The sequence below is a fragment of the Molothrus aeneus genome, chromosome 16 (assembly GCF_037042795.1).
Source record: "Molothrus aeneus isolate 106 chromosome 16, BPBGC_Maene_1.0, whole genome shotgun sequence".
Classification (NCBI taxonomy): Eukaryota; Metazoa; Chordata; class Aves; order Passeriformes; family Icteridae; genus Molothrus; species Molothrus aeneus.
In genome coordinates, this window is record NC_089661.1 from 4,444,185 (window position 1) to 4,468,817 (window position 24,633).

At 38.1% G+C, this 24,633-nt stretch overlaps 1 protein-coding gene across 34 annotated transcripts in view; it reads left to right on the forward strand.

Moving 5' to 3' along the window:
- RBFOX1 (RNA binding fox-1 homolog 1) overlaps window positions 1-24,633 on the forward strand; it is a 1,178,577-nt gene that overhangs the window by 1,133,715 nt on the left and 20,229 nt on the right. For 30 of the 34 annotated variants that reach the window (XM_066561182.1, XM_066561191.1, XM_066561183.1 and 27 more), the window contains 2 exons: window positions 5,437-5,476; window positions 14,116-14,180. In XM_066561182.1, coding sequence (XP_066417279.1) covers window positions 5,437-5,476; window positions 14,116-14,180 — 105 coding nt within the window. The remainder of the gene's footprint in view (window positions 1-5,436; window positions 5,477-14,115; window positions 14,181-24,633) is intronic. The other 4 variants (XM_066561192.1, XM_066561190.1, XM_066561194.1 and 1 more) reach the window with 1 other exon arrangement.

The following is a 24,633-nucleotide window of genomic DNA, read 5'->3' on the forward strand; positions in this document are numbered from 1 at the left end:
TTTAAAATGTGCCATTTAAAAATGGAATTACTGTTCATGATTTACACGAACTACCCCAGTAATCAATGGATCCTTCACTTTTGAGTGAGACATTTCACAATTCCTTGAGATAGCATCTTGTTTATTAGCTCACAGAAGGTGCTTCACTTTTAGCATCTGTGGCATCATCTCTAATGTCTTGAAATATGAGAATGTGCAGCTTACTTATAACTGCATATAATTAATGTATGTATCATAAACCTCCCTGACACTGAAATGGGGAGTCAAGCTTGGTTTGGGTGAGAATACTGAACACTAAAATTTAGAGTTTGGAAATCTGCACGGCATGGGGAGCTTAACCTCAAACTGGTGCAGCAGGAGAGGGAAACAAGAGATCTTGAATTTGAAACAAGAGATCAAGAAAACCCAGAGTCATGGTATATCTGGTAGTAGAGCAGTAGTAGATAGCAGGAGTAGTGAAACTGATGAGGAGCCTTTCTGCTTCATCATCCTTTGCTTTAAATTCTCACAAGTTTAGTGTGTGATGACTTTGTCTTCACATTCCCTCCCTGCTCCTTTCAGCTCTGATGAAGCTAACAGAGAATTAGCTTTCAGTCTGTATCTCCTCCTCTGCTGTGTTTCCTGGGAAAGCAGGGGAGAGCAATATGCTGTTTTCTCTTTGAAAAGAGCAGTTAAAAAAAAATCAAAAAAACAAACCCAACCCTAAATAGAATTGCGAATTTGTGGGGAGTGTGGAGGAGAAATAACAGAGGCTATTCAGAAACTGTTCCTCTTGTTAAAATAAACCTTCTCAAGTGCTACTTGCTCATTGATTCAAAATGAAAATACAGCTTCATTTTTTTTATTCTGAATTCCAAATTTAAGAACATTAGTATGAGCTACTACATCTACTCAGGTTGTTACAGCTTTTTCCCACTCTATTTCCTTGGGCTCATGTAAACTTCCTTTACTTTGGACTCTATATATGTGCAATTGTTGGAACAAAAAATGGCTTTTGCCAGCATATATTGATTCATGTCTGCAGCTTTGTTCTCTGCAGCAATGCCCTCAGTCAATATCACAGAGCAGAAAATGTAACTTGTCCATGGCAGAAACTGTTGAAACTGGAAAGGCAAGAAACTGGAATTAGAGAACATTCTAAAAAGCTGAAACTGCCTCTTACAAGAGTTTCAGTTCAATGTTTAGAGCACTTAAAGCTATGTTATTAGAGTGTGGAAAAGTCTTGCTTTAGTTCTGCCTTTGGTTTAAGTAAGGCTGGTTTATTAAACCAAAGGTCTTTGGTTTAAACAAGGCTGTATCTGCATCTCTTCTCTCATTTGTCTCAGGAAGGCCCCAGATAAAGGGCTCACGTTAAGGGTGATTTCCAGACCAGGAGCTGCACAGTGTAGGGGACAGTGAGGGTGACCCTCCCAGCAACCAGAAAACAGAGAATTGTTGTTCCCCAGCTGCTATCTTGCAGCTGTGCTGGAGAGGCAATGGTGAGCTGTGGGCGTTGCTGTGCCCAGGAAGGAAATCAGGGATGTGCTGCCCGTTTGTTCCCCGGAATCCACCCCCAGGCAGGGTGTGCTGCCCTGGGCAGGACGGGTGGGCTGAGGACCATGGATCCTCAGCTGCTGGGAGGTTTCTCAGCCAAGCTTTGTGCAATCAAGGGCTGTCTTTTCATGTCATTGATAGATTATTCAACTCAATCCTTTTGAAAGATGAGGACAGAAAAATGATAATGAAGACAGATGTAGTTCTCCCAGGGTATTGTAAAGGTGGAATCTAAACTAGTAAAGAGTTTGTGTTACTATAGTTACAAAAAATGATTATGAGACATGGAGAGCTCCTTAAATAAAGGAGCTAAACCCATGCCAGTCAGATGTATAATATCTGATGAGGAAAGAGTTCCCTATTTAAATAAAAATAATTTCAGAAAATGATTGCCACATATGTTGATATTTAAATGCACATTTTCCTATTAAATCAACATTTCTCACTTCTCTGAGTTTTCCTTACCACAATAAAATAACAGAATACGAAAAAATCCCCCAAAATCCCCCAAATTTGTTCTTTTTAACTCCTTCAGGAAGCACATTAGCACCATTCCTTGGGTGAATTAACTTAGATTTCAGTCATGTGGCTATTTAAAAATCCTGTATTGTTTTACAAGGAGCAATAGACTTACCTCCTTACCAGGATAAGTTTTTTCAATATAAAGTGTAAAAGGAGCTGTTGTAAGATGGGTCCCTGTGTGATGCCTTCAGTTTCTTCCCATGCTCAAGATGTCCCCTTTGTTTTCTGCCTAGAGCCTCAGAGAGAAAGCCGAGCAAATTAAACCAAATTAACAACAACAACAACAAAAAAAACCAAAACAAAACAAGAAACCAAAAAAAACCCCAAAAACCCTCTTGGAAATTTATATACTAAAGAAAAGAAAAGCAAAACTTAGTTTTTGGTGTTTTACACTTTGTACTTCTGATGAAGGGTGCTGTTAGAAAATACATTTGACTCTACTAGTAAGATTTAATCAGGACAAGGGCTCTGAATAGAGGAAATATTCTCTGAAAAATCTATGGAAATGTGAATAATTACTTTTCCTCAAACTTCAGGAGAAGCAGGAGGGTTTTTATTAAATATCACTGTCATAATGCAAGATCATAGAGAGGAAATAAGATAAAATCAGCTGATTTTTTTTTTTTTTTAGTGAATGTCCTGCTTGGGACTGTTATACTCATTTGCCTGATTCTGTCACTTCATCTTAATATTGGCCATGTCTAATGATGGAGTTATGCATATATGTCTCATTTTAGTGATGGGTACATTTTTCAGCATAGTATTTATGAAGAGGTTTCATTTAGAAACCAAACTAAGTTTCTGTCTGTACATGACTGGAAGGAAGACTGGGGTGGATGAATGAACCTGTCCAAGATTACAACCAGCTGCACTTAGGAATGAAAAATTTATCAGCCCCTTTTCATCTTTGCTGTGTATCCACAGATCACCAAGAGGAGGAAGAAAAGAGTTTCCCTCTCTGACAGATGCTTTCTCAGAAGCATTATTTTCTGAATAGCAATGTTTAATAGCAATGGAGAGTGGGATGTTTGAATGTGCAGTGATGGGCTGGCCTCAGCTGGCTGCCAGACCCTCCCCTGGCTGTGCTCTCCTTCCCCCTCTCAACAGGACAGGGGACAAAGGATGTAAGGGGATAGAATACGAGAAAATAAAGACAGTGTAGAAAGTATTGTCACCCCTAAGGAGCTGCAGCTGGGCCAATTATCAAAGATCAGGAGCAGGCCTGACTTGAACAGGCCCCAGCTGTAAGCAATGAGAAGAAGATGCTATAAAAGAGTGGGGTGGGTGGGTGAGAAGGGAACTGGAGTCAGTAGCTGCTTTGGGAAGAGGAAAGAGTCAGTGCTCTGAGGAGCTGCCCACGAGAAACACCAAGAAGGTTTGGAACTTTTGTGATAAGGAGATAACAGCATGGAACCCCTGCAATAGGCTGACAACAAAAGGAGGATGGAAAAGCTCTCGGGTTGAGATAGAGACAGGGACATTTTGTGCCAATTGCTATCACAGGCAAAACAGACTTGACTTGAAAAATGAATTTATTTGCTATTGAAGTGCAGTTAGATGGTTATAAACAGAGGCAGGACCTAAACCACCTTCCCCCAACTCGTCCCCCATCTCCAGCAGGAGTGGCACAGGGATGTGAGCACCCGAGGGCTGGGGCTGTGGGGTCACAGTGAACTCAGTAAACTCAAAATTCTTTGTGTGTCATCTCATCCAAGTCCCTCATGCTGTCCATGATTGTGTGCTCCTACCTCACAGTCCTGTGGAATGCTTTATTCCTTATGTGCAAACAGGTAAAGAAAAACATGGAGTGTTTTAAAATGATCAGAGTATGCAAACCAAATTGAAGGTGTGCTGCAGTGTAAGCAACAAACTCTCTGAAAGCTGCCAGTGTAGACCAGGTTTCGCATATTTTGCTCTGCAGACACAATAAATAGAAAAATATATGAGTAAAGGTTTGATTCTACTGAAACAAATGGCAGACGCTCTGATTTAAGTGGAGCTGAGTTTTCACCTGTTATTATTCCATAGCAAACTTTAATCATCAGTGTGGTTTTATCCATGTTGTTGTGTGCATGTATGCATATTTATGATTTTCTCAAGAGATTCAGACTTAGACCCATACCAGCCCAGTCCTGTGGGGTTTGGTCATTGACCTCAATAGGTCAGTTATATTTCTGACATCAAAATTCTTGTTGGAATTGCAAAATGGCTTAGGCTAGCAACCTGGTAATAACTATTATTCCTAGATAATAGTACTCCTAAATTGAAAATATTGTTGCAAAAAGTCCCTATTGTTTTATTAGCTCACATATTTAGCCCTTGAAACAGCTTGGGTTGATTCTGATAGGGGAAATACACATTTCAGGTTGCAGAATTGCCAAATGGATGTAAAATTGCAGGAATGACCTAATGGCTGTAATTGTTAGGCCACTGTTGTGCAGTTGGAGTTTTATTTCGTGTAATCATTTAAGCTCATACTGTGTCCTTTATCCTGGAGGGTTTAGAATCTTCCACTGTTTACTCTGATGATTGATCTTAGCTGAAATGAGTCCATCTCTGGGTGTGCTGGTAACAGCAATATTACCACATTATTTTGAGAGAAGAAGTAGCCATGTATCCAACCAACCAAAACAGGGGAGCTCAGAACCACTGGCATGCTTGCCAAAGCTGTAAAATGCTCAAGTAGGCAAAGTTTTGGGTTTTTTTTTCCCAAAAGCATAGCACCCTGAAATTTTCAATAGACCAGCTGTCATTATTGGCACGGTGCATTGAGCCAACCATGCAGTACCTGTGGGTTCTCTCACCTCTGTGTAGACTGGATATTGAGATTTGACCCAGTGGGTAGAACACCACCAGTGCAATTATTTCACTAACTCCTCTCACCGTTTCAACTGAGGCTGTGGGTTTTTTTGCCATCTAAGTAATGAGAAGCAACCCTTTATTTCAGAGGGTCAGCATACCTGCAGGATGAGAAAACAGTGCTTCAAGAGTAAGGCTTTTGCAAAAGTAGTGAAACTGGGCATGAGATTGGCTCACTGAAAATTTTTATAGGAAAGAAAAAATGCTGTCAATATGTGGCTTTTTCTAACTAAAAACAGGGTACGAAAAAAGCCCCCAAACTTTATCAAAAGTCTTTTCCAATCCTGCCATGCTTCGCCTTCCTTTGACTAAGCATTTGGCATACTTGATAAGATGATGTATTTGGTACAGGTTCACTTCTGATAATTGCTACCAACCTCCTTAACCAATGTGAAGAGTGCCTTCCTTCCCCCTCCCCTCTGTTCTTGTGAGAGACTAACCTCAGCTGTGCAGGGGTTGGTGGCATTTGCATGTGGAAATGCACTAATATGGATGTTTTTCTTTGTGTGTGCATCCTTGCAGTGTTGTATACCAGGATGGATTTTATGGTGCAGACATTTATGTAAGTATTCATTGATGTGCATGCTGTCCTTGTACATTACCAGAGTCATTCTTTTTACAAGTTTGCTGCCTAGCTTGACTCTGTTTTGTCTATTTACCATCCCTTGCCTGTCAGAAAGAATTGAGAAGAATATCTCTCACATTGGAAGACCTTTCTGTTCATTACATCTATCATTGTTCAGTGGAGCTGAATTAACTCTTCAATCAAATGCTGAATGAATGCAAAAAGATGTGAAAAATGTGTGTGTGTGTGGAGGGGCGTCTCCCTTCGTAATTGAAGTTCAAAGAAAAAAGAAAGCAAAGCACAAACATTCTTTTGCAAATCCCCAAAAGCTCTTTTTAAAAAATCAAGGCAAGCTGAGTATTATCAATACTTGAAGTATGAAAGTACTTCATGGAGAGATACAGGTTTCCCAAACCCAGCCAGCAGTGGGGATGTGTAGGTGCCATGGTGATAATGGAGATTAATGGTATATAAGTTTAAGATATGGCAATATATTGTCTGTAATCTGAGTAGACTGCCAAAAATTGCACTTCTAGAATCCACTCATTTCAGTTTAAAGGAGATGGGTAGAGACTGCTCACAATATGGGTGGATCATTTGTTAGGAAAGATTCATAGTCCTGGATCCATCATTATCTATGCGCCTAATTGTTCACCTATTTCATCTTAAATGATATGTTTATTTTTAGTTTTGCTATTTTTTTCGAGTTTTTTACATTTATACATTGTTTCTTCTTGCCAACTTTTTATCTTGAATGTGTGTGAGGTCTCCATATGTCTGAGTATGCAAGAGGTTTCAGGGGGTTGAGGCCAAATTTTACTCTTCCAAAATTCTTATACCTGATATGTAGGTGTAAAATATTTCGCTGATAGTAAGCAATATTTACTTTTGTTATTCTTTTAATAAGGTGGTCTGGTTCTAAGTTACAGGTATCATCTTTGTTTCACCAGACAACTTTCTGGAACCTACTTGTACTTTTTCAGTTGAGATAAAATGAGACTGATGAGTTGCAATTTGTATCGATATTAAAAATTAAATAGGCAGTGCTAGGAAACATCCCTTGTGTTCATTATCAGCAATCTCCTAGAACTATTCCCAAGGGAACAGATTTTTGTCAGTAAGTTTTATATAAAGATGGAAAACAATTTGAATTTATGGATGAAGTAGGTTTTGTTTTTCTGACGGAGGTGGAAAGGCTGATCCTTATCTGAAAATTCATTTGTGCAGCCTAAAAACATATTTAAAATAAATCAGCGAGGGTTCAAGTCCTCTCCTTATGTGCTTATGTAGTCAGTGATGTTACCAGTAAGATATCGTTTACAACACAAGAATCACCCCCTGCTGAAGGTTTGCTCACGCCAAGTGAGTGGCTCTGATCTCACCCAAACATGCTGCTGCCCAATTTCTGAGCTGTATTGGACACACATTGAAGTGTGGAATTTCTTCAAGTGTGGTTTCCAATTTTCACGTTCTGTCAAACCATCAAGAGTTTGACATCAATTTTGCTCAGTTTACCAACCCAGAAATCTGCAGGGCCACAAGACATCCTTCTCAGGAGGGCTTGGGATGGGAGGATAGGTGGGAACTAAATGTTCCTGGAGCAGTTTGTAGGTTTGGAACCCACTGCTGCTGAAAGCCAGGAATTCCTCATTGGTGATTGACAATATTATTTTTAAGTGGCCTCACACCCTCTCACAGACCTCAATGTTTTGTTTCCAAATGGAGGGCGGTTTCAATGAGAAAGATACTGAATAAATTACTAATTTCGTATAGACACAGTTTTGTTGCCTGCAATAGTTGTGTGCATTAGGAAAAGGAATAACTACACTGGTTTTCACTGAGCTGCAGCCTTGCATTTCTGATTGCATATCCTAGCTCTGTTAATGCAACAGAATGTTTCTCTTTATAGCAGATGACAGAATTAAAACATTCTTCTGGAAATTTAGTTTCTTTTTAATATACAAATCTTTTTTATTTTATAAATATTTTTTCTTCACTTTTGTGCCTTCTTGCATAAAAAGCATGTGAGGGGAGGGAGAGAGAGTTAGAAATAATTGGCATAAATCAAATGAAACCTTAAAATTCACAGTGTATTAGTTCTTAGTGCAGCAGTTTGCAGCAGACCAAGTTATTTATTAAATCCCAATTGTTTATGACATAGCTCCACTCAGCTTTTCATTTTAAGTGCAAAGCTGAAGCTTTGTGAAATGACAAATGCTCTGTGAAAAAAAGGAGAAAAAAACATTTAAACAATGTAGGGTTTAATGGTAGATTGGAGGGAAAGGAGCCTTAGAAATACCACAGAAAGCAAAACAAGAGGCACACAATAGTGAAAAGCCAGATCAAAAATATGCATTAATGGGTACATCAGAGTGGGTTTCATCCTGCTCTGATCACACTGAGAAGCAATTGATGGACTCTGCTATTGTGTGCAGAACTTGGGATCCACAGAGCCTCTGGTGAGAGAAACCACAGGTTTAGGGGAAGGGAGGGGAGACACTAAAAGATACTGGATGGGTAAAAAACTGCAGGGTGAACCAAGAACAGCAAATATCCAGAGCTGCTCCAGTGGAACAGAAGAGATTAGGAATATAAAAATAGGCAGGAAGTACAGTCTAAAGTGAAAAATCAACAGCTATGATTCTAGATGTAATATAATATATTCTATATTTAATATGATTCTATATGGAATGTAATAATCCTTCTGAAATAGCTGAGCTATTGAATTCCCTTTTAAATGTGCCTTTCAGTAGGAAAAATAAAGGAGATTATTAGGAAGTAAGGAAGACCTTTTAAAATTAAGTATTGATTTGCTAAGAGAAAAAGTCATTAAAAGAGAATTAAAGTTGCCTGCCAGCAAATATAGGAGTTCTTAGATGAAGATTGACACCTGTGAAAATAAGAAAATACACTCCACAAAATGAAGCAAAAAATAGTAACAGTCTCAGAAATAGGCAGTTAGAATAATAGCTCTGCTTTATCTTAAATCTGTTCCTTTTTTTTTTATTACCATTGTCATAAAGAATGTTTTCAGAATATGTCAGTCATCAATCCACACCTAAACTGTGGGAAGGCTCAGAAAATGAGGACCTTCCCCACCCTGTCAGCACCAGCTCCAGCAGCCCCCAGTAATGGTTTAACCATGGCCATTACAGCCTTACTGCTCACAGCAAGGTTTTCTAAATCCAGGATTCTGCACCTGTGATACTGCAGCTGGAGAGAATCCATGGTGAAATATACATGTATAGGTTTTAATTTTTAATTTTTTTTTTAATTTTCTTTTGAGCTGCTGGACAAGAATAAGGCAGATTTTTATAGTCAGGGGTATGGAATGAGACTATTTCCTAATAGCTATTGCCATCACCTTAGCTCAAAGCCAGAATGCAGTTGGGGATGGAAGGTTTATTTATTTCCTAAGGAAAAAGCAGAGGTAATTATTTAACCAGCCTTCCCCTGAGCCCAGGTGGAGTCCCTGGAAGCCATCTGGTCTTGGGGTGAAAAACAAGGATTTGCAGATAGCACTGAAGGTTTTCTTTCAAGAGCCAAGGATTTTTTGTGTTTGCCAGTGGAAGGGTGTGCCATTCCATGCCCTGAGACTCACAGAAGCAGAGCAAGAAGAGGAGAAGTAACTTTGCCAAGGGCAAAAGGGTCCCCAGGGAGCAGTGGGTTGTCCTTTGCACTCCTCTGTGTGCTGGAACACCCCATGATGCCTTTTTAAAAGTTTGGCTAGGTAGGGATGAAATGTCTTTTGATCTCATCTTTATTTGTGAGGTTAAAAGTACATTCACCAAGGTACCAGAGCAATGCTGGTGATTTATTTGGCTGGGATTAGTGCAGGTGGTGCCTGGATATTTTGCCAAGAGTTTTTCTGAGGCAGCAGCTACCTCTGGGAACACAAATATATAGAAATACCCCAAACCTTGCACGCAGGTCAGGTCCACAGTTTGAGCCAGCACAAATTGGAGGTGGATTATTTATTTTTAATTCTCCCAGTCGAAGTTGTACTCAGTGGGCAGAACAGACACTGTTTAAATCTCAATTGCATGTGAGTGGAGGAAAATGAACTGACACTTTCTATATTCTGCAGCTCTGAGTTTAATTCACATAATTTTTAATACCATTCTTCTATTTGTAGTTAATAAGGCAGGTCTAAGTCTCAATATTAGAGAAGGTTGGGAACCTTGATTAATTTATGCTCACAAAATACTGAGAGAGATCCATGAGTGAAAGGAAGTATAGGAAGTATAAATTGAGGAAAATTAACTCTCAACATTCATATGAAATATTAAATATGTAGATAATAGGAAAAAAATACTCATCATTTAGAGTCACTCTGTGGTTCATTATATCTGAGATCATGAGACAAGAGTGATTTGGCTATTTTTTGAAGAGGTGCACACATGTATATGTGGTTTTGTAATTTCTAGATTCTGTCTGGGTAAGCTTTTGTGCAAATTAGCCTTACTGCAGATATACACACTTTATTTAAATATTCCATTGTAATCAGTTTTCTGTTAATTTCCATTTTATCATGTCTTACTCAAAACATGTGTGATTTCCTTCTAAAACTGATTAAGTTTTCCCTATAAAAATCACCAGCTGATCTCTGACAGATCCCACTGCCCTTCCTCTGTTTGCTTGAGCTGGAGATGTACAAAACATTGAGAGGGAAATTCTCATCAACTGCTCTGGGGAATTTGCCTAAATTCCTTCCTTACATCCTTCTTTCCATCCTTCCTTCCTCGTTGAAATCATTCCATTTCTGTTCCTTTTTAGAGCAGTGTTGCAGAGCCTGTGTGTGCCAATAAGTTACCACAGCTATGGGATAACTTTCCACTGATGACAAAACCCCACCATGCTGGATGTAGGCTCATGTCAAATCATACTGATACTCAAATAAATGTGTTAGAAAATGGCAAAAGTAGTCCACCAGCTGCATTTTATTTTCCAGATTCAGTCACAAAGTCATGGATAGTGATAGTATTGTTAATTTTTAAAACTACTTAAGCTGCTGTAACACTGTTTTATCATTGTTCTGCAAGTAGCAAATATGGGGGCACAGATAAGGCAGTAAACATTTTTTTCATTATGGTATCTGAATTTATTATTTTCAAAATAATAATCCAAAGTCAGGTAGTTTCTGCCTGGATATAAATATAAGAGAAAAAAAAGAATTCCTAAAACATTTCTAATACTTAGGAACTGTAAATTGTTAATTTTAAAAATGTAATATTACATAATTTCGTTCTGAGTATTTTATTTTGCAATGTAGTCTAAGCCATGAGGATAATTGTTATAATGTTACTCAAGAGATGTAGTGAAGATTACTGGTGTATTCTCCCCCTAAAGTATCAGCCAAGTTCAAAATTAGAGAATAATTGTGAAATAGATCTTGTTACAGAAGTTGAGTTCAGGGGTTTGAACCGGAATCCCACCCCAATTTCCAGTGTAAAGTGTGCCTCCAAGTGTTTTCTTCCTTCAGTAATCAAAAATCACCTGAAGTAATTGAAGTAAAACAATGAGAAAACTTGGTACAACACCAAAACTGCAGAACACAAGCCCCAAAAAATAATTTGCTTAAGCATATTTTAATGTGTAATTTATGAGAGTTTATTTTAAAATTATGAATTCATGACATGGGATAGTAGGGAATTAGGTTTTCCCTGATACCCAAATGCATCCTGCTTTTTTTAGTTCTCCAGAGAATGCAGGCAAATTCAATGCCTTCAATCTCTTTTTATTTGTATTGCTTCATACTCATTCTTGCCAGGGCTCTCATAAATGCCAGACTGATTGCTGAATCCAAAACATCTTAATAAAGTTCACAGTCGAGCTTCATTGTTCAGCAGAAATTCTTTGAAAGCAAATCGAAATGTAAGCATAAAAGGAATGTAGCTCTTGTGTTTAGGGAGCAAGAAAGGGTCTCTGATCACACTCTGACCAATTTTGGGTGATAGTTAAAGGAAGGAAAGGAAACCAGTCCTCACAGAGCCCACCAGATTTCAGAGCAGCTGCTGTAGGAGCAGCCTGTCTCGTTTTTCTCCCATTCAGAGCTGGTCATGGTGGCCTGTTCTCAGTTCCATGCTGTGGTGGGAGCTGGTGTGTGTGGAGCTGGATTCTCAATATTGCTCATGGTTCTCAGTTCCATGCTGTGGTGGGAGCTGGTGTGTGTGGAGCTGGGTTCTCAATATTGCTCATGGTTCTCAGTTCCATGCTGTGGTAGGGGCTGGTGTGTGTGGAGCTGGATTCTCAATATTGCTCATGGTTCTCAGTTCCATGCTGTGGTGGGGAGCTGGTGTGTGTGGAGCTGGATTCTCAATAATGCTCATGGTTCTCAATTCCATGCTGTGGTGGGAGCTGGTGTGTGTGGAGCTGGATTCTCAATGTTGCTCATGGTTCTCAATTCCATGCTGTGGTGGGAGCTGGTGTGTGTGGAGCTGGATTCTCAATAATGCTCATGGTTCTCAATTCCATGCTGTGGTGGGAGCTGGTGTGTGTGGAGCTGGATTCACTTGGAGTGGCTCTCACTTTTGAATCAGGGGTTTTAGGAGAGGACAGCAGGACAAAGAAAGAGTTGGACACCCTGGTGAACAGATCCATGTCAGACTTCAGATCTGCCAAACAATGCTAGACTGGATCAGGAAAACAAGCTCAGCATCTTCCTCATATCAGCACTCAGGGAATAAAAGGGGAAAAAAAAGGGGAGGGGAAAGGTGTCATGTTTCACAGAATCACCAGGCTGGAAGAGACCTTCAAGACTGAGTCCAGTGCAGCCCCAACACCCCAACTAAACCCTGGCACCCAGTGCCACTTGCAGGCTTTTTATAAACACATCCAGGGATGGGGACTCCACCACCTCCCTGGGTAGGCCATCTCAATATTTAGCCCTCAAAAACCTGGAGGGGAGAACAGGTAAATTGTAACATCTCTCACCTGTCTCACTTTGACAGAGGCCAGCCCAAGTGTGCAGTTTGAATTTCTCTCCTCTCAGGCTCAGTTTGTAGCTGGTGACATTATCTGATATCCAAAGGCCCGTGTGTACATAGCTGCAGCAGTGTGTGCCTGTTGTACATTTTGGACAGTGATAGCCTTCTGCTGTGTTATAAAAATGAAATTATCTGAACTGGGGAGGTGTTTTTGTCTCACTGCCTCTGTGTGTGCCCAGAGGAGCACAGGAGAGCACGAGGGGGTTTAGGCTCATTCCTGCCTGATCCCAGGGCTTGTGTATCACAATTGCTGCTGGCAGGGAGCTGGACAGGAGCAGGGAGGGACATGTCAGCACTTAAAAAGAAAAGAAATCAGAAAGAATAATCATCAAATAAGCTGACAATTCAAAGCCTGGAGTTTCTAATGAGCTGTCAGTGTATGTAAAACTTGGGTTTATTCTTAGGGTGATGTGACATTGTCAGCTGAACGATTGATTTCCAAACCCAACCTGCTTCAAACGTTCAAACCCACTAAAGGTTTACATGTGGTAGGGATGAAAGCCATTCTGCCAAGCTGAGTGGTAGAAGGGGAAGTAGCTTGTAAAAGCAGTTCAGATTGCTTTGCTGAAAAGAGCGAATTTTTATTTGCAAAATCAAACTAGAAAACCCACAAAAGTTATTGCAGTAAAAGTGTTCTACTGTTACAGTAAAGGCTGGCACATCGTGGCCTATTCTTCCTGCCTCAGCACAATATCTGGAGTGAATGCAGCCTTCCAAAAAAAAAAAAAAATAGGAAAGAACCAATCCATTAAAGCAAACACTTCAGCAAAAGAGTGAATTTTATTCAAAGCTGAGTGAGCTGATACTGTCTTATTCAGCTCTGTGTTACGGAGGGGTTGGGTGGGGAAGGCACCACAGCAGCCCCTGTCCCAGAGGGTGCTGGGGGGAGAATTCTAATTGGGACGTAAATCGTGTTTGTGTTATCAGCAGGGCTGGGCTGGGGCTGTTAATTGGCATGCTGAGATCATTTGGAAATGGTTGATATAACACTGTGGTCCATTGAACAGGAAGCTCTGCTGTTTTCACAGTTTGATAATCAATGCATCACTGCACTCAATTCCTTTCCAATGTGTGTTTGTTTGTCCTGTTTGCTTAATTGAACAGCTGGAATTACTGTTACATACAACTGAATGTTAATTCATGGAAGAGAATTTTGCTTCTTCATTATAATTTTATGTTTAAATTGGAAACCTATGTAACATTAAGTGTTAATTGAGTGCACAAATTCATAGGTTTAATCAACCAGGCATGATAAATCATATTTTGTACAAAAAAAGAATTGATTGTTGGCTGAGTTTGTCTTTTAAGTTTAGCACTGCTTTTTGAATATACATACACTTTGTTCATACGAACAATTGCTGCTTAAAAACTTGGAGAAGAATCCAGTAATGTCTTATTAAAAAAAGCTTACACTGATCAATAGAGTTCATTGCTTTCTCCTGATCTCTGGGACAAACCTTAAAAAAATTTGTGGTGCTCCATTTTGCTTCACGATTCACCGAAATATTTTCCTTACCATTTCACTGCAGTATTTCCTATGCATTTAAGTGAACTGCAGCATGACTGTACTCTTTCCATCATTGTCAAATGTTGCAAAATGTGCTGGAAGGTGCCATGGCAATGCAGTTAGAGCGTGAGTTTGTGTTTCAGGGTGGTTATGCTGCCTACCGGTATGCCCAGCCTGCCACTGCCACTGCAGCTGCCTACAGTGACAGGTAAGAGCTCCTTTCCTGCTCACAAATACTGGACCAGTGGAAGTTGAAGTTGATTCTATAAATTTGCCTTGTTGAAGTCTCACAACTGTCTTGTTGCTCTGCAGATAATTGTGATCTCTAAAGCAGGCTGTTTTATTATAATCCATGAATAGCCATAAATTGAGAGACTTTAGGCCTTAATTGAGAATCAGGCATGAGATGTGCACATTCCCAAGCTGTAGATCATCCAGTTAACGTCTGTGACCCTTGTACAATGCAGATAAATAAATGTACAGATTCATGATGGTCTGCTACTAAGGATCATTATTTGTCTTAGGAGTATTATTTCAGTTGATTTAGAACCTTGAACCTATTGAGTGCCCTCCATTCTCATTGACATTGTTTTTGTCAGTGGAAATTGAGAATGAACTGTGTCTAAGCTTGAACTATCCAATGCAAAATAGCAATTATTTTCCATTTGCTTTTTTCCCAGGCATTTGATTTTTTTCAATACTTGCAAAAAAATTCTTTTGCTTTGTATTTTTATTCTCAAAATGTAAACCACATTTGGTGGAAACAATATCAGGAATGAAACATCATTAAAATCTGCACATTCAAAGACTTAATTTTTATCAACTAAGAGTGATGTCACATATATTAGTGTGTGTTCTTGAAAGATGGATGCTGGAATCCCTTAGAAGTCAATGTCTCAGTTGCTGTTGACTTCAGTAGGAACAGAATTTTATCAAATTGCATAAAATTAAGTCTTTGCAGTGTGTGGACATGATTTTGCAATGAGAAGGAGGATTATCCCACATTTTCCTCATAAACTGCACCCTCAAAATCTGTTCTATCTTTAATGTTTTTCAAGTCCTAGAGGAGTGTTCCCTTGTAAAGGGAAGGTGTATTTGGTGGCAGAGACACACAAATAATTTACTTCATGATGGCAGTGAGAAGTAAGGTCACACTTCTCAATTCCTGATACAAGAAAATTTTCCCTTGGAATCATGGAAATAATTTCTTAAGCCTTAAATACATATTGAAAAAAATTCTTTAAATGCTAAATTAGACAGTGTTACAAATGCTTCTGTTTCTTAAAGAAATCAAGAGATTAAGAAATTCTAGTGCACAATTTCTTAGATTGAAGCGCTGTTCATGGATTCTGTATTTTTAGAACCAAGTCCCATGGTATGAATGTTACAATGCTATGCATGCATATTTGCCTTTCAAGTGCTTATTCTGGGTAATGAAGATATATTTTTTTAAAGTTATGTGAATAAAGTAATTTGCATGTATGGCTGAGGCATGCTGTGTCAGACAGGTAAGCAAGCTACTTTTTATTGATTTTGGGTCAGTGATATCAACTAGATCTGTGCTGTGTGCACTTTGTTGGCAATGTTCTATTTCTACTTAGGGGAACCTGCACAGGTGAAGTGCTCCTCAGTAGTTTCATTTCATTTCCACAAAGGTTTGTTAGCATGTCACAGCTCTAGGGTTTTTATGTGAGCTTTTCTGTAATGCAAAACAACTCCTGCTTCTAAAAGCCTACTAAACACAAAGGACAAAATTCCAAATAACCTCCTGTGGTGAGCCAGGTTTTGCCAGCTATCTCTCAGGTGTCCCTGGATCATTTTATAGGCTGTTTATTTCTATTAATTAAACCTATGCATTACACAGAGAAACTGAACAATATCAAGCTGAATTTTCAATGCTTTAATTATGAATTGATGTTACCTTCTCATAAACCAGATCAAAGGCTGTAAGATAAAACATCAGCTGGTCACATGTTCTGCTATGGGCAGAGAGTCAACATCACAGAGAGTTATGCTGCCAAAAAGGTAAAGGATTTGTTTAGGAAGATAGTGTTCTTAAATGCTGTAAAGAAAGCTGGAGATGGCTTCAGTAGTAACGCAGTTGTTACAGTCCTTAATTAATTTTTTCAAAAAAAAATTGTCTAATTTTCAGATACACTTTGTGTATAATTAGAATTGCAATAACCTGTCTTTGCTTGCATAACTTTAGATATCTTAAATGAATTTTATATCTTTTGGATTTTTTTAAATTTACTTTTCTTTTTAAATGCGGTTAACCCTCATCTTCAATCTGCTTCCCCCAAATGAATATGGTTTCTTGTCTTAATTACAAATCTCATGACTGAATTTCTTTATGAAAGAATCCCAAAACTAGCATTGAGAACAAAACAAATAACAATCTGCTCAAATATTTCTTTACACGTGGGAAACTATGTGCAAACATGGATACCTCTGATTATTCACAACTACAGTTTGTTTAATTTTATTACCTTTTTGTTCATTTTAAACTTAATTTAATTTAGCTACTTTTGTGAAATTATTAATGTTGAAGGTGCTGAAGTATACTTCAGTACCACTGCTTGTATCTGCTCTTCTCAATGTAATTATCATCTGCTCTCCTCTCACAACACTGAAGATTCCACATCTCCTTACACACTTATTTAGTGTTCATATGAGCCCCTATTTAATTTAATTACACATGAACTGCACTTACTGCTTGTATAAAAAATGATGCCCAAAGAAATTGAGTACCACTAAAGCAGTGACATATAATGGAAATACTACTTCATAGTAATTTTAAAAATAAGGAAAGCTTTGCTTTTTTTGGTCACCACTCATATCCATTATAAATTGCAATGTTCCATATTTGAAAAGGCTTCTTAATTCAGGAGATGGAAAGAGGAAATCTTTAGATTGGAGACATGTTTTGGTAAATTAAAAATAAAGGTTAACAGAAAGATTTGGGACTGCAGAATCAATAGACCAAGTCAATTGATAATGATCAGTGTGAGAGGGCTCTGTTTGAAGAAATGCAATGGTATCCTTGTTTGTCACAGCTGGAAATGTTGCTGGAAATAGGCAAGGAACAGATATACAGGGGAGATTCAGGTGGCAAGGAAATACCATTAAACCAATCCGTGAAAACCCCTAAGTATTTATCGAGACAGATCATGTACTCCTAAACCCAATTTCACAACAGGGGTAGGTCTGGCAGATCTCTCCAGTCATTTTTTAGGATCACAAAACAAAAACCACCAAGAAACAGGTACACTTTGTTTTATTTATGAAGCAATACAATCACTGGATACGAATTCTGAATTCAATTTTTATATTGTGTGATCTATCATATATTAAATTGCATGTACAGATATGAAGGTTTTTGCAGAAGTGGATCCAAAAAATTATGTTTAACTTGCCAAGATTTAAAATATTTCTGATAAGTTTTCCAATTAGTGTAAGTCCTAAAAGGGGACCTATTGGTCTAAATATATTCTTTATCAGTCTGGAACTTGCCTGGCAAACTCTCTAAACTGAGCATATTTGGAAAAAAATAATTGTAAGGATGTGCAAAAGACACTAAATCAGATGTCAATAAAACGTTTGTACAGCTCTTATTCATCTTTCATGGAATATTTAAAAGAAAAACAAAATAGTTGTTAGATTTCTGTCCAAGTCTGAACTAAGAGAAACTAGCAAGGCCGTCCAGTTTTGTGTTCCTGAGGTAGAAGGAGTCGGAGCATGGCAGTGGGGCGTATTGTCATTTTGTCATTGCATGTTCACTTGGTGTTGCTGGTATGTCTGTAATGCTGTACTGGATTTGACAGATCCATCACATAGCTCAGTGAATGGCTTGCTTGAATTAAGCCTATGGGCAGATTTATTCACATTGATTGGCTATTGGTTTTGTGTTTTATGATTTGGTTCTTGCACCTTCGATGGGAGTAAGGGAAATGTTCCTTTTTTGGCGCGTACGAACGTTGGCAGCGGTGTTTGTGCAAAACGTGTCTGGGAGTGCAGGGAGCAGAGGCCTGGCAGGAGGGAGGCAGCCCTGGCTGAGAGGCAGAGCCCCGGGCTGTGCTGTCCCCGTGCAGGGCCAGGTGTGTTTATACATGGATGGTGCTGTATCCATATATACACACACGTTCCCATCCATCACACGCACACACACACACACAGAGGATGCTGCTCTGAGCACCATCCCCTTCTGCAACACCAAATTTCAACCTCACTCCAGACTATGGGGACATTCCCACTGACCTCTCTGTTGTCTGGATTAATTCCCTCATCACTGGAAGCTGACTTTTTTTTTTGCTTTTTTTTTTTTTAATAAAATAAGGCATATTCAAAAATATTTTGCACGTAACACTTTCTAGTAAAAAATATGGTTTGTTTTGTTCTGTTTTTTTTTTTCTCCCACTATCAATTTGTGTTATATGTTCTGTGGTTATACATAGGGTTTTGTGAAATTTGAGAGAGAAGGTTTTGTCATACAGAAGTTATGTATCTTCCAGATCTTAAATCTTACTCCTGATAAAATCCTAATATTCTAACAGTTTACATTTTTAACAAGTCTTTGTGAAGTATTCAGTTTTTTTAAAGCAGTAGTGTCTGCAGAAATACTTTAATATATTTTCCAGTTGTCTTTGGGCAAGTAGCTGAGAGTAATACTTGATACTTGTGCTCAAATTATCCTAAAATAGAATAGGTACAGATTTGATTTAATAGTAAACATGCTCATTAAAGAATGACAATTTAGAATGAAGAGTAAAAAACCACAAAATATAAATTGTGAGCTTCTTTAGCTGAGGGGAGTTTTTATTATATTGTGGACTATATAATCTTGTATTTTATGATTAAACAATGAAAACCACTATATTTTTATTCAAATTATTTTCTCTTGTTGAAGATTACTAGAGATATATAGTAAAAATTAAGGTTTTGATTGCATATAAAATATAATAGCATCTTGAGCTAGAATTTAATTTTCCATTAAATAATTTTACAGAAGCATAAATGTTTTAAAATCTAGTACCTCATTCATTTCGTGATTGTGCCTTCTTAGATTAAGGACAAAGAGCTTCTCTACACAGTTTCAGTTTCTAAAGGAATCAGGTTGAAAGATGAAAAAAATTAGAATATAGTGGTAACTTTTCAACTTCCAGCTGGAACCTTCCAGCATTTGTGTATTTTGCTATCCCAGTGGAATCCTAAATAGAATAGGTTTGGGGGATGATCCATAAGGAGGAATTGTACAGCCCATATTGTAGGTTACTCAAATCCTGACAATGGAAAGGTTCAGTTAGCACCTTGACTGGCTACAAAGGTTGTGTTTAGCTTTTCTAACAGCATCAGAGAATATATTTAACACTTCTTCTGCTTAGGTTTGATGTGGTGATGCTTTATTGGTCTAGTTGTTTGTTTTTTTTTTTTTCCTGGACAATCCTGTATGTAGCTAAAGCTTCTTTATTCCCTATTATTGCAAATAAAAATCAAATTATTGGCTTGGCTGTTAGAGAGAAGTAGTGGGTTTGGCCATCTACCTCTTAGAACTTTATGCCTGTGTGATCTCTGGCAAAGTAGAGGATCACTGGAGTCATGTCAATATTTCATAATTCATTTTCATCCCAGTTCATTCAGAGTTTTGGGGATGACTGGACTATATGACTCATAGTGTAACCATAACAGTACCTTGCTGTGAAGAGTTAGAAAGTAAAAGTGGGTGAATATGAATAAAGAAAATGTTATAGGGACAAAAAAAATCATCAAAGCGTTTGAAATTCCATGAGCAGGGACTTTCATTTAGTACATTTTGACAGAATTTCCTGAAATGGAAATATGTTGCATAGAGTACTTTCCAATAATTGAAGCATGGCTCGTTCTAAAATATTGCAGATATGACATTTTTGGGGGAGACTCAGCGAGTCACATTTAGGAAAACATTTTAAACAATTCCATTTCCTAAAAACATCATCTTCTGCCAGTTCTAGGAAGCTGTTTGGATGTTTGAATACATTTCTCTTCTGGGTGGAATTGACCTGTTTGGTGGTACTCTGAAGGCTTGATTCACCTGTGTGTAGTTTGACTATTCATGTAATATCCAGGAAACTGCTGAAACTCCTCCCCCAGTTCTAATCTGAGGGGATACAGTAGTGAAAAAGCTTAGTGCTACTGCCCAGAATTATGGCAAACAGCAATTATTAAACTTTTGTTGTGTCAGAGCTGGTTTCATTCATACCCTGCTTCTACTTCCCTTACTTTTCATCTCCATTCTCACTCACTGCAGTATCAAGGGATATTTTAGGAATCCCCATAGACAGGGAAAAACTTGGCTTTTTCTGTGACATCCATGCTAGAAATCATGAAGAAAAAGCTGGGAGAAAAGGTAGAGGTAGACTAAAGCCCAGATTTCCATACCTGTCTTCCTGATGTGCTCAAAGCTTAAGGTGCTCAGTTCTTTTGCTGCCAGGTTCTTCTTGAACAGAGGGAGAGCTGTTAAATGCTCATCATGTTCCCAAAAATAAATACATAAATCAGTGCACCTATTCTGACATTTATATCTCAGTTTCAGTATCCTCTCTTGGTTTATCTCTCCAGCCTATGTCTGGTTATGTAGCCTGACTTTTAACTTGGGAGTTCCTTATTCTAATGTAGAAGCTCATAGTAAATAACTCTCATTATGAATATATTATTTAAAGGATTTTCATACCTTTTCCCTAAAAGGAGGGAGGGGAAAGAACTGGTTAACATTTTTAAAGTAGGAATTATCTCATTTACTAGCTCATAAAAACTTCTTTGGTCTTAGAGGCTATTGGAAGAAATTGTGACTTGAAAGTTTTTCAGTGTTGTACTCAGCAGAGTGGATAAATACGGAGTTGGGGAGTTACTAAAACATTGATTCCTGATCCAGCAGACCAAAACTGTTACAGTCCATTGGGTCACTGCCTGTGACAGGAGAGACCATAACAGCTCCTTTGGACATGTCAGTGGCTAATTACACACTCCTCAGGTCTCAGATCATTGCCTTGATAGACCGCAAAGAGGCAGATTAGAACGGGCTCCAAGCGTTGTCAGCCTGAGTGCTTTAAAACCAAGGAGGAATTAAGAGCATTGTGCGAGAAGAAGAGAAAGATCAAGGAATAAAATGTTATTGATAAAACTGGGATGCCATGGATAGAGTCTGCATGGGTTAGTGCCATTTGCTCTGTGCTCTGGCAAGGTGATGAAGTACTAGAAGAACAAACTTTAAATAACAATGTTGATGAGATTAATCAAGAAAGAGACAATTTACACTCTTGCATGTTTTTACTGTAGCATTTCACACCTCCGAGGAGCCCAAAGCATTTGATTAGGTATTTAAATAGATTTTTTTTTTTCATATTCCTTTGGGCTTGTCAAGCTGCTGATACTCTAAGAACCCACCTGAGGCAAACATCAGATTGTAAGAATACTGCAGGAGTGGGAATAGAATGTTTATCCATGTATCCTAAAGACATTTTTTTAGTGAAAACTGCTGTAGGGTGTTTACTATACATGCATTAAAAGAAAAAAAAAGTAAAGTAAGGACTTTGTGTAAACCAAACATGTACCAGCTTCTAAAGTTTGTTTTGTTTTTCTTGAATGAATTCTTAAATAATCCTAGCAAGGTTCTCGTGTTTATGGTATTTTAATTAAAACAGGAAAAAATTATGCTGTCAAATAATTTGTAAAGTCATTCCAAACTTAATATAATGTAAAGGGAAAGAATTGTTATTTATAATTGCTGAAGTTTATAATTTCACCTCTATATATTAAGAAAGTTATAGTGGATAACATGGTGGTTACTAGTAAACTGTAATAATTCCTATGAAATCAGAAACAAATATAAAGTATGTTTTTGAGGCATTATTTTAAGGATGCCATGACATACAAAAAGAACAAATCCCCCAGTTAAATAAATGGATATTTTTCATGTATTTTAGTGAATAAAATACTGATTCTTTACGCAAGGTTGACTTAGAAATCTTCTTTGCCCTAAAGAGAATAAACAATATGTCCAAAATACAGTAATAAACAAATTTTTCAAATATAAATATTAAGACTTCAAATATAGCCTTCATTTAGCAGTCCTGGATCATAATGACATTGATTTATGTTGCTGACATGGAGCACTTCTGAAATAGAATTACTGCACTACTTCCTCAAGTATTTAATTTAAGTGCCTAGACTGTGTTAATCACACTAAAAGGCCAATAATTTCAGAGCAGTTCTGCCACTGAGATTGGTATGAATTCTGGTACAGATGCTGTATGGTATTCAGAATTTCACCTATTAGGTTTAGGTTTTACTTAAAAATGTCCAGATTTACTTAAAAATCACATGTTCCTTTTGCAGATGAATATTCATCTTAAGACTCTGTATATTGCATTATTAATAGCAAATAATTTCATACTAGGTATAATATACTGAATGATCATACATCATAAAATTCCACTGATGCACCAGGTGATAAGAGGTAGAACCATGTCTATTCGTATAGCTCTGATTAAAAAAAAAAAAAAAGGAAATAAAATTTTTAGATCTAAAATATGAAAGGTGAGAGACCTGCAGATTTTCCCACTGGTTTTGATGCAAGAAGTTGTCCACATTGTGGCAATATATTAAAAATAAGTTGTTTGTTTGTTTTTTTTAACAACAGTACTAAGTTGGAAGGTTGCATGTATTTGCTAGAAATTTTCTTTGTACTGAGGGCTGGTGGAAGGACAGAGAAGGGGGTTTTGTATCCATGACACTGCCATGGCAGAATTATTGTATCCACCCTGAGTGCAGGGTGGACGTTCCTCCAAGCTGCTTTACAGCACCACTGTTGGGCTGTCCTAAAAGGAATCTCTGTGTTCCAGAATTTGAGTGGGTTGTTTAGCTAGTTCACCATCAGGGCTAGAATAAAAATGCCTGCCCATCTGCTGGGGAAAGCCTGAGATAAGAATACAAATTCTGAGAAAGCACCTTCTGTGGACCATTCTTCCCTTTAGGTATTTTTAATCCCTTTAGGTTTTTGGGTTGGTCAGTTGGTTGTTTTTTTTTTCTCTAAGTAAATGAAATAATGCAGGCATATCACTGGGCTTGGGGATGCACATTTCCATTGGTTTCTAAAAGAGCTGGGGGTTGATTTTTTTTTTTTTCTTTTCATGATTTTTGCAATTGCAGAAGAACTTTTTGGTATTAAAATAAATTATTTCTGGTCACGAAGTTGTGTGATTGGTAGCAGGACAACACTTAATCCTTTTCTCTCTCCTGCTGTCTTTGGCACTCTGAATTTTGGTAGAGACATGCTGTCATTGGCTAAAGCGCAGAGAAATGTCCTGTACTGAGCACAAAGAGGACAAAGAGGATTGCTCTCATTGCAGATGAGAGCAATGCAGAGGTGATAAATGTGGCAGGGCAATGAAGGGCTGGGCTGAGCCGCCTGGATCAGGGCTGTAGGGCCATTTGAGACACGCTGGAGGGACCTGGGGAGGTGAGGGGGACACAGCACCTTCTGCAGTGGCAGCTGAGCCCAGGCAGATGGACGAGCTATGAGCTTTAGTGTTGTCTATGCAGCAGTGGTTAGAGAAATAGCTGCACTTGTTTCTTTTGAGTCAGGGCTTTCCTCTATCTGCTTCCAAGACCTGCCTTAAAATTTCAGGAAAGAAATGGTCAGGAATGATGGATGTAGGGGAGCATTATTTTGTGATGGGGAAAGCATCACTCAAGGTAAAAAGCAGAGACCTAAGTGAAAGCCAAATATCCACATCTTCTTCTCTGTCTTGGCATCATCGTTGGTTAGGTTGAACGAGAAATTCTGCAGAGAAAAAGAACCTGACATTGAAGAAATTAGTCTAATAACCTTCCTAATGCACATCAGGTCAAACAAGTTACTGCTAGTGTTGTTGAAGCTTGATACCACATGAATTATTTATAGTTTTATTCTTATTTCATTCAATATATCATAGAGGTATGGCTGTGAAGTTGTTTAGTTGTCTTTGTGTTGTGATTCAAATGCTATGGGTACAGTAATGTACTTTGATCTTACAGTAATGGGAATATAAAGCATGATAACAGCAAAATCAACCTTCTAATTATAGTTATTATGCTAATATTAAAAAGTTTAAATTCTTTGATAGCCTTGATATTTAAATTTAAGACACCAGCAGGAAAGAGTTGGGAAGGACTTCATAAAATGATTATAAAGGGGAACTTTGTCCATCCTTGAATATTGCAGAAACCATTAAAGGAGCCAGCAGTCAGCTATATTGAAATTCATAGTGAAAAAGCCCTCAACATCAGAGTCCTTACAAAAGCAGCAAAGTCTTGACATTTAGAGCACGAAGGAAATCTATAACACTTTAATAATATCATGGAGAAATATACAGATGTACCCTGTATAACTGCTGGGAAAAACCTTTGCTGCATGGGATCCTTGGGGAATTTGGTGTGGAGCAGCTCCAGGAAGGGAAGTCAGTGCTTTGGGTTAAGCTGCAGCAATTTTATCAGCTGAGATTCTGATCCCTGAGTTCTAAATACTGGCCTTGTTTGTCAGTCCCATGGTGGTCCTACCAGAAAAAGTCAACTGATTAAATATAGTTTAAATCTTCCCCCTGTAACTTCTGCTCAATGTTGTGTTTGCCTTCATCCTAAATTTTGAT